This window comes from Guillardia theta (assembly GCF_000315625.1).
Source record: "Guillardia theta CCMP2712 unplaced genomic scaffold GUITHscaffold_7, whole genome shotgun sequence".
Taxonomy (NCBI): Eukaryota; class Cryptophyceae; order Pyrenomonadales; family Geminigeraceae; genus Guillardia; species Guillardia theta.
This window is the reverse complement of record NW_005434667.1, coordinates 497,974-509,480: the sequence shown is the minus strand read 5'-3', so window position 1 is coordinate 509,480 and position 11,507 is coordinate 497,974. Positions and strand designations below refer to the sequence as shown.

General features: G+C 49.5%; 5 protein-coding genes across 5 annotated transcripts; 2 read left to right on the top strand and 3 right to left on the bottom strand.

The window, feature by feature from the left end:
• Nucleotides 1-11: 11 nt before the first annotated feature.
• GUITHDRAFT_101364 (hypothetical protein) lies at nt 12-1,343 on the bottom strand (the record flags this gene model as incomplete). The annotated part of the gene is made up of 1 exon (XM_005839837.1): nt 12-1,343. One exon carries the CDS (start codon nt 1,341-1,343, stop codon nt 12-14), a length of 1,332 nt encoding a protein of 443 aa, XP_005839894.1.
• Nucleotides 1,344-3,331: 1,988 nt separating this feature from the next.
• GUITHDRAFT_101363 (hypothetical protein) lies at nt 3,332-4,142 on the top strand (the record flags this gene model as incomplete). Its single annotated transcript, XM_005839836.1, has 4 exons — nt 3,332-3,399; nt 3,874-3,920; nt 3,977-4,052; nt 4,103-4,142. 4 exons carry the CDS (start codon nt 3,332-3,334, stop codon nt 4,140-4,142), a joined length of 231 nt encoding a protein of 76 aa, XP_005839893.1.
• Nucleotides 4,143-4,536: 394 nt separating this feature from the next.
• GUITHDRAFT_133321 (hypothetical protein) lies at nt 4,537-5,943 on the bottom strand (the record flags this gene model as incomplete). The annotated part of the gene is made up of 2 exons (XM_005839835.1): nt 4,537-5,764; nt 5,834-5,943. 2 exons carry the CDS (start codon nt 5,941-5,943, stop codon nt 4,537-4,539), a joined length of 1,338 nt encoding a protein of 445 aa, XP_005839892.1.
• Nucleotides 5,944-6,362: 419 nt separating this feature from the next.
• GUITHDRAFT_161105 (hypothetical protein) lies at nt 6,363-7,747 on the top strand (the record flags this gene model as incomplete). Its single annotated transcript, XM_005839834.1, has 8 exons — nt 6,363-6,921; nt 6,949-7,047; nt 7,100-7,158; nt 7,206-7,266; nt 7,315-7,364; nt 7,411-7,452; nt 7,523-7,625; nt 7,707-7,747. Exons 1-8 carry the CDS (start codon nt 6,591-6,593, stop codon nt 7,745-7,747), a joined length of 786 nt encoding a protein of 261 aa, XP_005839891.1. The 5' UTR covers nt 6,363-6,590.
• Nucleotides 7,748-7,792: 45 nt separating this feature from the next.
• Nucleotides 7,793-11,349, bottom strand: GUITHDRAFT_101360 (hypothetical protein; the record flags this gene model as incomplete). Its single annotated transcript, XM_005839833.1, has 20 exons — nt 7,793-7,921; nt 8,020-8,127; nt 8,203-8,232; nt 8,282-8,317; nt 8,366-8,496; nt 8,545-8,586; nt 8,631-8,724; nt 8,772-8,864; nt 8,911-8,977; nt 9,024-9,071; nt 9,124-9,201; nt 9,246-9,286; nt 9,334-9,746; nt 9,810-10,068; nt 10,121-10,217; nt 10,267-10,319; nt 10,369-10,451; nt 10,500-10,725; nt 10,808-10,897; nt 10,942-11,349. The coding sequence occupies 20 exons, from the start codon at nt 11,347-11,349 to the stop codon at nt 7,793-7,795; spliced, it is 2,526 nt and encodes an 841-aa protein (XP_005839890.1).
• Between the last annotated feature and the right edge of the window lie 158 nt (nt 11,350-11,507).

The window sequence follows — 11,507 nt, the reverse complement described above, 5'->3', positions numbered from 1 at the left end:
TCCGCCTCCTCCTATCTCCTCGCTTCTTGGTTGCAGTATTCATCATCTGAATCCGAGTCTGACATCCCGTCTATCGGCCCATCCCAGTGCATCACACGATGGCGACGATGCCAGTCGGTCAGAACGCGCGGTACAACTTCCAGGAGGGCGACGGCGACGGCGGGGAGGGAGCAGGCGATCAGAGTCAGCATGTATGCCGCATTGCTGTGAGCAGTGCCAACGAGCAGGCGGAAGTTCTCCGAGACAGCGTCGACAACCATGAAGCCGAGCTTGTTGCAGCTGATGGGGATGGAGAGGAGGAGGTAGAGGGCGAGCCTCTTCGAGAGCGGAGGAAGCAGCTCCGCGACGAGGGACTCCATGGTTTGGATGTTGGTCATCACAGACGTTGGCAGCATGCGGACGTTGAAGATCACGTGGCAGAGCTCACAGCGCATGCTCTTCTTGGTCTCGAACCACTGCTGGAAGCAGACTGGATGGATGTACCCGACGCTCCCCGTGCACCTGCAGGGACACCTCCGCAGGTCTTGAGAGAACTCAAAGCAGACCCGGCACTTCATCTCCGGCGTGAGCAAGGGACGGTTCTGCTTCCTCGCGGGGTCCCACTCAGGGAGCAAGGCCTGCACGACCGAGGCGAACACTGACATCTGAAGAAGACACTTGAAGAGCACCGCGAGCCCGGCATGCACAGAGAAGTCGGCGATGCATTGCTGCCCCATGAGCGTCGAGAGGGGCCAGACGACGAACAGAGCGACCAGCGCCTTGCTCAGCGACATCACCAGTTCCTCTGGACCCGTGAGGGACGTCGCCAGCGCGATCTGGTTGACTCTGTCTACCACATAGACTTGCCCTCTCCTCAGCTCAGACTCGTTGTAGGTGCTCGTAGATGCATCGAGGAGGCTGAAGACTCCCTGAACCCCCATGAAGACGACAAGGAACGGCAACTCATCCAGGATCATACCCATGTTCACCCCGAGGAGAGAGTTCGAGACAGCTCCAGCAAGCAGAATGGAGGAGAAGACCGTCAGCACTCCGCATATCCCCACTGTGAAACGAGCACGGAACGAAGGATTCCATGGGATTTTCCTTCCTCTCACGCACCTGTGAGACGTTGTGTTGAGCCCCAGCGCTGATTTCACTCTCTTCAACGTGGAGTATTTCACACCCACGTCTGCTGCCCATGCCAGGTACGTCGCAAGAAGCATGTAGGCTCCAAGGAGCCAGCGCGGGACTGCGTATTGTCGTACAAACTTCACAAAGTCTTGCATGATTCCCGGAAAGTCAAAGACGAAAGGCTGCCCTCGAGGATTGAAGAACCCTAATGCGCTAACAAGCATGACTATCATTCCGAGGACAGCGGCAAGACGTGGGTGTTTGGCACAGAACAATCCATGATGGTAAAACCACCAACGGAGTGCTCGTGTGATGCTGTTTGTGCCCAATGTCATCATCGTTGAATTTGTTCAACTATTGCACTATGCCAATCGTTTCTGTTCACCTAAATATCGTCTGCAAAACATGGTCCACGAGCCAAGAAATGAAACTTCCAGATCCATTCGTTTTTTAAAAAAATTCAGACGATGTTGCTTTGATTCAAATCAGAAAAGATATATCCGACTCGAAAGACGCGTTCATCATAATTGCAGTAAAAAAAAAGGTACATTAGCCAGGGTTCCGAGAGACAAGAAAGACAAGAGGCAAGGGCAACATGAGCTGGAGAGATCGAGACGAAATCCAACAAGAGAAGTGAGAAAACCAGCAAGCGAAGGGTCTCTCAGAGCAATGCAAGTTAGCCAAAGAAGGGGAAGCAAGGTGTAGGGGAAAGCTTTTCAAGAAAGGGATACTTTGCAGATCTAGGTATAGGGAAGAGAAGGATGGGAGGGAAGAGACGAGTGAGAGAGGAAGTTTTGAAGGCTGAGGTCCGAAGGAGGGGAGGAGCTCAAATCGAGGGACAGCACGACTCTTGCTCGTTGCTGTCGCCTCCACTAGCTGCATGGAGCGAGAACAGGAAGGTCTCGATATGTTCCGAGAGGGGGTGGGGGTTGAATCCAGGGGGGTAGGAGTATTTCCACAGAGGGTAGGGACCTTGAAGGTGCTCTGCATGGGGGGGTATCATGAAAAGATGGGTACTTGTAACAGGCTAAAAAGATAGAAACGAGGGGGTGAAAGATGTACATTAAGGGTCATCATTCGAGGTATGAAGGGGTAGGGTCTGATATGAAGGGGTCATGGAAGTCTGCGACGGGTTGGGTACATCAACACTGGGTCCATTCAAAGGTGGGTAGTGAAACCACCCGTTCCGATGCCCGGGAAAGGGGGTGCTGTACACATTGCCAGGGAACAAGAGGGTGGGTTGTTTGACAGAGGAAAGGACGGGTGGAGATGAAAAGGGTGGTAAAAGTGAGGAGGGGGTAGAGACTTTTGGGAAAGGGTGGGTGGGGTGTATGGCTGCTATTAGACAAAAATGAGACAATTAGAGGGTAGGGTGGGGTGAACAGAAGGGTGGGGTCAGGGGACCTTGAGAGGGCATGAATGGGGAGGTGGTCAAGATGATCTTAGAGGCAAAGAGTTTTTAAAAAAGATACTAGAGATTCTTGGTACAGATTCATCAAACTATTTGTACTGTAAATAAATTGAATGTACTTGGTTGTTGTTAATATATATTTGTTAAAACTAATTTATTGTAGCTTTGAAGGAAATATCACTGCATTACTTGTACAGCTATATTTTAGTGGGTCTTTTGAAATAATTATTGTAATCTTAAAAAGACTACTTTTTAAAGTGAATGCTTTGCTGGACTTCTGTAACGGGAATCAACGGGGGGGGGGGGGGGGAATTTCAAATTTGAGATATAATTTCAAATATAGTCTTATATTTCGAAAATTAGATCCATTTTTCGTGGCAAGGTTCAAATTTTGTATTACCGGCCTCCGTAGTTGGAATCCAAACAACCGGGTAGTCCATCGGGGGTTCTCTGTTGCACCCCTACTTTTACGTCGATAGATAGTGTCAAATCAGGGGTAGGGTCATACAAATCACATTTTCACCCCACCCCGTCTACTCGGCCTCGTGCGTGGAAATTAACCACCCCCACAACATAAGAAGCGTCCTTTGTTAACGCTACCCACCCATTTCTCAATGTACCCCTGATATTTTTGTTGTTGGGGCCTTTGCTACAAGAACGAAAGGGGTGTAGATAGATATATTGATGACCCCCACCCCTCCAAATTGACTCGAACCCCTTCTGCATAAAATACACCGGTGTTTTCATTGCCCTACCCACTCACAACTTGGTATAGACGGGGGTGAGGGTACAGGCGTGAGGAAGCGAACAATGGCCAAGGACGAGTCGGACGATGCGCTTACGCAGATGGTGTGGGGACCAGCATACGCGTTCTACAGGTGAGATTTGAAGAAATTTCATCATATTGCATACGTTGCATATGGGAAAGAACATTTTAGCGAGCTCAGATTCCAGAAGTGAGGACAAGTCGGTTCCTTACATGAGCGAGTTCGGCTTCGAGACTAGATCAATTCTCTAGTAGGACGAGGATTCAGGACTTCCATAATGATAGCTGAATCTTTCATCCAATGACATCCTGTTTGCCACTTGCTTCTCAGAATCAACTTATGAAACTGAGTGTAGTTGAAATAGTTAGACTGCAACTCGAGGAGACACCTAGAATCTGGACTGGGAGGTTGAGGAAACATAAGAATATTGAGCCTTCAACGCCTGAAGTGGACATATTTGTGATATACGTTTGTCAAATGATCAATAAGCATCATTTGTGATCTTTGTGTGAGTGCGGTCAAGTAGCGACATTAGAACTCTGCCTCCATTTAATGCACATCGTGATGATTTTCTTCTCTCCTCAGAGACTCGAAGATGCTCGTGAGAAGATGCGCCAAGCCAGACAAGAATGGTGATGGAGCTATCGAAAGTCATCACAGTGTTGAAGATGTTGACGACTGATTTCAGAGTTCACCAAGATTGCTCTTGCCACCGGTGCTGGATTCCTTGTGATGGGATTCATCGGCTTCTTCGTTAAGCTCATGTGCGCGAGCTTCATGCTGGGTGTTTGACTGCTGACAGCACCTTTGACAGGTTCATTCCGATCAACAATGTCATCGTTAGCAACTTATAAAAGGAAAAATTGAAATTTTGAAAGTCGAAATCGGGTTTTGTTTCCTGTGACAAAAGATGCTGACAGAAGGGGCAAGAGAGACAGAGAGAGAGAGCAAGTAAGAAACAGTGAGAGTGAGAGACCGGGACCGAGAGAGTTGAAGTTTCTTTTGGAATGTTCACACTTTCATCCAGTTGTGTTTGGTTCCATGTTCTTCACGCACCTTCGCATGCACGGAGTGTTTCAGCGTCTCAAGAAAAGCATCTCTGATTTACTGATCATATGTACAAGAATAACCTCGATGACTGTCTGTGTCTGCAGCTCCCTGTGGGCATGAGATTTGGAGTTTTACCTGCAATTTCTACTTCGCCCTTGTTATGCAGCAACCGGTCTTTCAATCATCTTTCAATCTATATCATGAGCGTGATGAGAGTAGACGGGATTTCATTCTCATCACTTCTGACAGAATCCCGTCTTCGGTAGCCATGAGATCCTGATCCCTAGCCTCCTCACGAAGTAAGGCTTGTTTGAATTTTCTCGCATCCGACACTCTCCTCATCGTGTCCTCTATGCTATTCGAAATCTTGTGCACGAGTTCTTCCTTGTTGCTCAGGGACTGCATCAACTCTTCGTCATCATGCAGCAACAGATATTGAATATTCCGCAGCCTTTCCAAACTGACCAAAGTGATGTTGGAGCTGTGTAATTTGTTCATCACACCTGTCAAGTTTCGAGGCAGAATAGAAGAGTTTGATAGAGCGTCTTCGATGAGCTTCATGTTGTCAGCAAGAGCTTCCGAGCTATTGAAGAGATCGTAAGCTGCTTCCAACGCGTTCTTCTCTGAAGATGTAATAGCAGAATTGTTCTCGGGTGTTCGAAACATGAGACGAAAAAGCATCTCAACAAAGGCTGAATTTTGATAATCAAGTTGAGAACGAGCTGCCCGAAGTTTCCTCAACACTTTTTTCAAAACATTCATGTCTTGATCTTGATTTGTCCGTATTGTTTGGTTCATGGAGTCCATTTTCTCCTGATTTCTCCTGCCTTCATCCTCCAAATCATGAATTTCCTGCATGTACCTGATTCTTTGATTAAACAACTTTTCTTTCAACTCCTCCACTTCCTGTGTCAGATTGACAACTGCAGGTGTTGAGCTCCAACTCTTGTTGAAAGCGACTGATGGAGGAGGAGCGATCGACGTCACATCTCCTCCTCGAATCCGCACATCTACCTTGTCTCCGCCTTTCAGGCCTTCGGGAACTTCAAACTCAATCTGTTCACCCGCATGCTTCTTCCCCTGCGGAATCGTTGTTACGACTGAATCTCCTGCCTGCTTTCCCGCTGGAATCCTGTATTCGAAATACTCGCGCCTTCCTGGGTCGATCTTGCCAGCGTCAAGATTCTCTTCGTCCCAGTGCCAGTAAGGGATGAACGCTTCTGTATCTTCCCCTTGCGCTGGGCGTGCTGTCGATCTGCCTGGAGCGTCTTGCTTCTCCTCGGCCCCATGCTGACTCGTCCACTTCTCGAGTATTCTCTCCAGCTCGTCGCCGCCCTCTTCTGTTCTCTCAGCGTCCGAGCCCTTCGCTCCATACACGTCGAGGGCCCTGTAGGACAAAGACGATGACTCAGGAGAAGTCCACCGCCTGCTGGGAAGGTCAAAATCTAACATTCAATGAGCCTCAGGGCCTGGCAAGGAGAACGTTCAGTGTCACCTGCTTTCTCGCGCGCTCAGCAGAATCAGCGCCACGGCTGCAGTGAAGCATACGATGCCCCTGGCTGCAGTGTTGGAGCCAGGAGATCCGACCACTTGAACCGTCCCCATGAAGACGAGCCTCACTGAGTCTACTACGTGACAACTGACAGTGACCAACTTGACAGTGTCTCAGTGTCTGTCACCGTCACTCTGACCTGAACCGGCTACTCAAGCTTATCGCAGCATCACCATTCATTCACTTTCACTGGCAGATCGCTGAGCCGGAAATAGAGAGTGAGAGTTCTCAATCAAGTTTGACAAGTCTGCCCGGGAGCCTCTCCGAGGCGGGCCGCCGCCTGGCCCGTGGTGGATGCTACGTGACAATGCTGTGATGACGGGTGGTAAAGCTGGTCGGAGGAGGGGTACCAAAAGAGTTGCCGGTCGCAGCTTTATCCTCTCCGAGTGTAAAGCAGGGGGGTAGTAGCAGGGGCAGGCGGGGGTACTGCCAGTATCCGATCGGCTAGGGCCCTGGGGTGGGGGATCTAATTGATCACGACAGTATGCGACGATGACAGACAAAACAATGGAAACAGTATGATGGCGGGAGACACGAACGAACAAGCGAAGAAGAACAACAAGAGCTAAAGAAGAAGGAACTTTCAAACTTCATCATTGATGCTTTGATCATTTCGTCGGTGTTGATGAAGGCAAGTTTCAGCCTGATTGAGGGAGTGCAAGTTTCATCGGACATCTCAACGCGGTGAAGTGTTGACCAAATGGGTTGCGGGTCGAGCTCGCTAGGGACTGTGGATGTTGAGAATCCACAAGTTTCGGAGGAGGATGGCGATTTCAAGAAGAAACGAGTGTTGGAATGGTTAGAGAGCGCGAATGCGAGTAATGATGAACAGCACGATACTCCCAGCGCCCTCAAACCCATGGTTCCACTGGACAGAAATGTTTCTGTGCTTACACAGGACGAGGAGAAGAAGTTCAAAATTCAAAGCAGATTGCAACGGATTCCAATAGATGCAAGTGAACTACAGGGAAATGACACGAACGGGCAAGGGGAGGCTGATGAAATGGTAGATGAAGAAGAATGTATGTCAGGTAAGGGAGACACTCTTGCCCCTATAGGTCTTGACAACACTATCAACACAGAAGCTTCATTGGGTGAGAGCGAAAAAGGAAGCAGGACAGGAGAAAAGAAGCACCGGAGAAGGTCTTCCTCGTCAGGTGAAATTCAATATTGTTCCCAATGGATGCTTGATGACATTGCCTGCAACAGAAATCAACAGTGCAAGGAAAATCCTCTACATGAAAGTGGACTCTAGACCAAGTTTGCAGGTGAAGCATATTGGGAATCTTGCGAAACTAAGATGATCAACAACCAGCATGCTTTCTTTGAGTTCGATAAGAACAATGACAAGTTGATCTCATTCCATGAATTCCAAGGTTTCTTTCTTGTAGATTGCACATTCAGCTCACTTTCATCCTTCTCAGAAAGGTGTAACGCATACGGAATCAATCTAGACAGGCATGACCTGAAGCAGGTCAGGGCTAAAATGAAACTCAACCCCACCATTGAATTGCGTGCAGATTTTCCGATCCTTAGACACCAACGAGGACGGTTTTATACAGGTTTTTGAGCTCATTGTCCTCTGTTCGTTATAATGTTGTGCTGCTGTTTCATTTCCGTAATGCGGAACAGCGGGATGAGTTCATGAAGGGATTTTCAACGACTAAAGTGCGAACGATCTTGGGACTGCCTGCCAAGCAAGACGCTGACGACATCATGCATTACAGCAAAGAAGGTAGGGTTTCTTTCTGCAGACCTGACCAATGATTTTGCACTGTACAATATTCTTTCTTTCAGTGATTGTCATGTCAAACAGGTATCAAGGCGAAGAGAATAGGCTGGAACCATACAGAGTAAGAGGGAGCAAAGAGAATAGATTTGCGCTACGAAAAAAGCCTAGATTCAATTCATTCCACCACTCTTGTTCCATGAGCGAGAGCTGTGTGAGGTTCTCGCGCTGTGACTGGTGGTTTTGTGTCGAGGCTCCACATTCTTGGAGATCCCTGCGATTTTTCTGGTGTGTTCGACAGCCTAGAACAAGTTCAGGTCGGTCGTACAGGATGGAAGAGACAAGATAGGAATGAGACGAAGCGGAACTGGAAAGGGAAGGCGAGGAGACAGGCAGGCACCTTGAGGATAATCTGCTCCATAAGATGTCTTGGAAGCACGATGTTGGGGGTTGGAGGCATGGGCTTCACGATGCGAGAAGACATGGATTCCAGGCTCGCAGTGAGGTACTGGCACTAGGCGTCAAATGCAGAGGGGGAAGAGACAACACCTGCCTGCGATCCACTTCGTCCCAAGCTCGACACCAGATCTCGCGAGACCGACTTGATCGATTCCTTGGTTGCGTCAGAATCTTATGGCTACGACCTCTGCAAAGCATCTCACCTGAGTCTTCTGAAGCTCGATCCAGGCCGACAGTTTCTGTCGACTCAAGTTTAGAGATGAGAACAAGGGCGAGGGGATTAGAACCTTGCGGTACTCGTTCCACTCATGGTTGTATCGTTGTCGGATCTTCTTCACGTAAAGTTCCAGCATTCGCTTCTTCACAAGAGGAGAAATCGACTCAAAGCGGACGAGGTCCGATGGTAGGAAGTATTCACCTTCAAGGTTGTCACTCACACTGGGGGCAGTAATGACAACGAGCTTACAGTAAGACCTTCTAGCGCTGTCCAATTCCGCTTTACACTCTCCTGCAACGAAATTCAATCCAGGATCGAAGTGATTGCTCGTCTACTTAGTTTCTTAATTCCTGCCTGCGCCTCCACCCATTTCAACCTCGCGTCAAAGTCTCCTTTGGCCTTTCCTTTCAGGTCGAGACCAGGGTCAACCTGAAGCCAAGGTCATCCTCACTTGACACGTGTCGACTTGCAGATACTTTTTTCTTGATGCTGGAAAGATGTGCTTCTCGTCTTTCAAGAAACTTTTGCTTGCGTTCGTCATCAATCTTATTCCATTGCAACTCCAAAATCTGCGATGAAAGTGAGAAGAAGAAGTAGGCAACCACAGTCCATCACTTCATATCGGGCGATGTTGCATGCAATTTGCCGTCGGAAAAATCCTTGTGCTTTGATGATCTTTGCTCTGAATCACCTTCAGGTGCTACGTAATCACTCGCTTGCTTCAAAACCTGAATCGCTTGACTGCCATCTGAAATCTTGCAAATTTTCCAACTTGTCTGTTCTGCGGTGTCAACAAACGAATGAGTCAGGAGAAGCTGTTTCTATCACCCCAGGAAAGTAAGGATGATGTTGATCTTCTTGGCTCGAAAGCGATGGCGGAATCTTCGAATGCAATTCTTGAGGATCCTGGGTGTCACAGTGAGTACCATGAGAGCATATTGACAACCCACATGGTCAGTTGCATCAGAGCCGCTTTCTTCCTCTTGCGATACTGCAACAGACTCTTCAGGGCGAGCAGAAACATCCCATCGCATGTACTTGTCTAGAGACGTAGTTGAAGTAGTACTTCTCAATTGTGATCACTGCTTGCTTCTTTATCAGCAGCTGCGCCTTCACTATCATCCAATTTCTTGATGGGAGGAGAAAGCGCGTCAGCTGACAGTGTCTAACATGAGCTCCTTTACACCTCATGAAGTTCTGGAAGTATGAAAGATAGAATCCCAAGGCCATGGTCTTCCGCAAGTACCCATCAGCCTTGAACGAGCATTCCCCAGCACAAGGGTCTACCTGCATGTAATACTTCTGAAGCTGTTCGCGATGAAGCGTGCGTTGATCTGCAATCGGATCAGTGGTTTTTGTTGTCACATTTTTTGGCTTCGGTCGACCTTCAGCTTTCTTCTCCATCAAGCTCATCTTGTGCTCAAGCTTTTTCACGTGGGTTTCAACCTTGGCTGTCAACTCGTTAGAGGCATGACAGATTCAAGACTTGAGAAAGCTGGAGAGCTATCAATTACTTCTTTCCAAGCATTCACGATTCTTCTTGGCTTCTTGCAACCTCAGCGACTGTTTCTCGCTCCTTCGCCGCAGCAACTCGAGGCACGGATAAGCTGCATCATCGCATCTAGTTTGACTCACCTCTGATTTGGTTTCTGGGTTGATGCGCTTGCTCATCGTCTTGTTGATCCGGACCATGTCGTGCTCGATCTGCGACGAAGCTTTCTTGAAGTAGCTCTGTACTCTGTTCTTCAATCCAGGCTCTCTGTCCATGAAGATCTGTTGAGAATCGATAAGCTCATCAACAACTAATGCAAACATCTTTCCTCACCTGCTTTATGTCGCTCGAAAGCTGCACTCTACCATCGCAGACGAAAGGCAATCTATCTACAAATTTCGATACAAGTTTAGGCTCCAAGTGCTGCAGCCTGTCGGGATGTTTCAGCTTGAGGGAGGTAGCAACGAGAGAGGTCTCACTCGATCTCCTCCGACTTGAAATCTTCGGCCCTAGGGGAGGCAGCTGCTTTCATCTGCAGGCACTTCACTCAAGGGGTCAACATGGAACATGACTGACATGACCTGTGACAAGAACCCCCAGGACATCAAATCCTCCATCTCGTTGAGACTGACTACGCTCGACATTCTCCGGTGAAACGCTTCCTCTGCAGACGCAAGTGAGAAGAGTATGAAGCCATCGCGTCGAGCCTGACCGATGTGAGCGCGTGAAGCAATGGCTTTCACGTCCTTGGAGGAGGGCACCCTCCTGAAAGTTGCTCTGGCACTCTGAACTTGTCGCTTGCTCGTGGCAGCTTCTCTTGCTTTGGCTTTGTTGTCATGCTGATGCTCGAGTCCCTTCACCTGGGACCAGTCCACCGGCGAGAGGCGAACCTCCTCCTCTGGAGGCTTGCTTCTCGATCTTGTCACCAGATAACGTTTCTGCGTGAGGGAAGGGGTGAGAACAAAGTCAAGGTGAAGCAGAGGAAGAAGGTCAGAGGGAGTCTCGGCTGAAGTCGCTCACGTTTCGATGCCTCTGAGTTGCTATGATGGGAGACGCGAAGGTGTCGATGACCTTGCTCGAGATCCCCGAGAGCGGCTCGAACGTTTGTTGCTGCTGGCAGTCAGTCCGAGGCCGAGCATCCTCCTTCAGCTCACCTGAACAGCAGACAGAGGTCGCTCGAAGAACAGCTTGCGGCTCGCAGACGTCAGCGTCAGTCCGCCTCTCATGCTTGTCAGTGTTGAGTTCCCCAGGCTCAGATCCATGCTCGCGTTCCTCGCTGACTGCACTGGTCTGCTCCTTCTCGAGACCAGCGGCGACCTGGTCGCGCTGTGTCCCGGTGGGGCTGAGGGTCGAGCCGTGTGGGGGCGATGCTGCGGGGTGAGCGCCTGGGCTCTAGCCGAGTCGAGGTGCACGCGATCATCCTGGGGAGGGCGAAAGTGGCTGAATACCTTGGAGAGATTGAGCTTGGACACTCTCTGAGAGCCGACCCCCGTCCCTTCCTCGCATGGCTCTGCTGCTTGATCAATTCCCGCTGCCCATGTTGCATTTGCTCCCTGCGACATGATCGGGCTCTGAAGTTCCCGACTCCGAGTCCGCTTCACCTTGTCCTCCTTCTCTGGTTCTCCTCGTCTCTTCGTCGCCATGCTCGCTGCTTCTGCTGCCCCTCCCCGCCGCCATGAGCGCCTGTCCGTTGCTCGTTGACCATGAGTCGAGCGGGGCC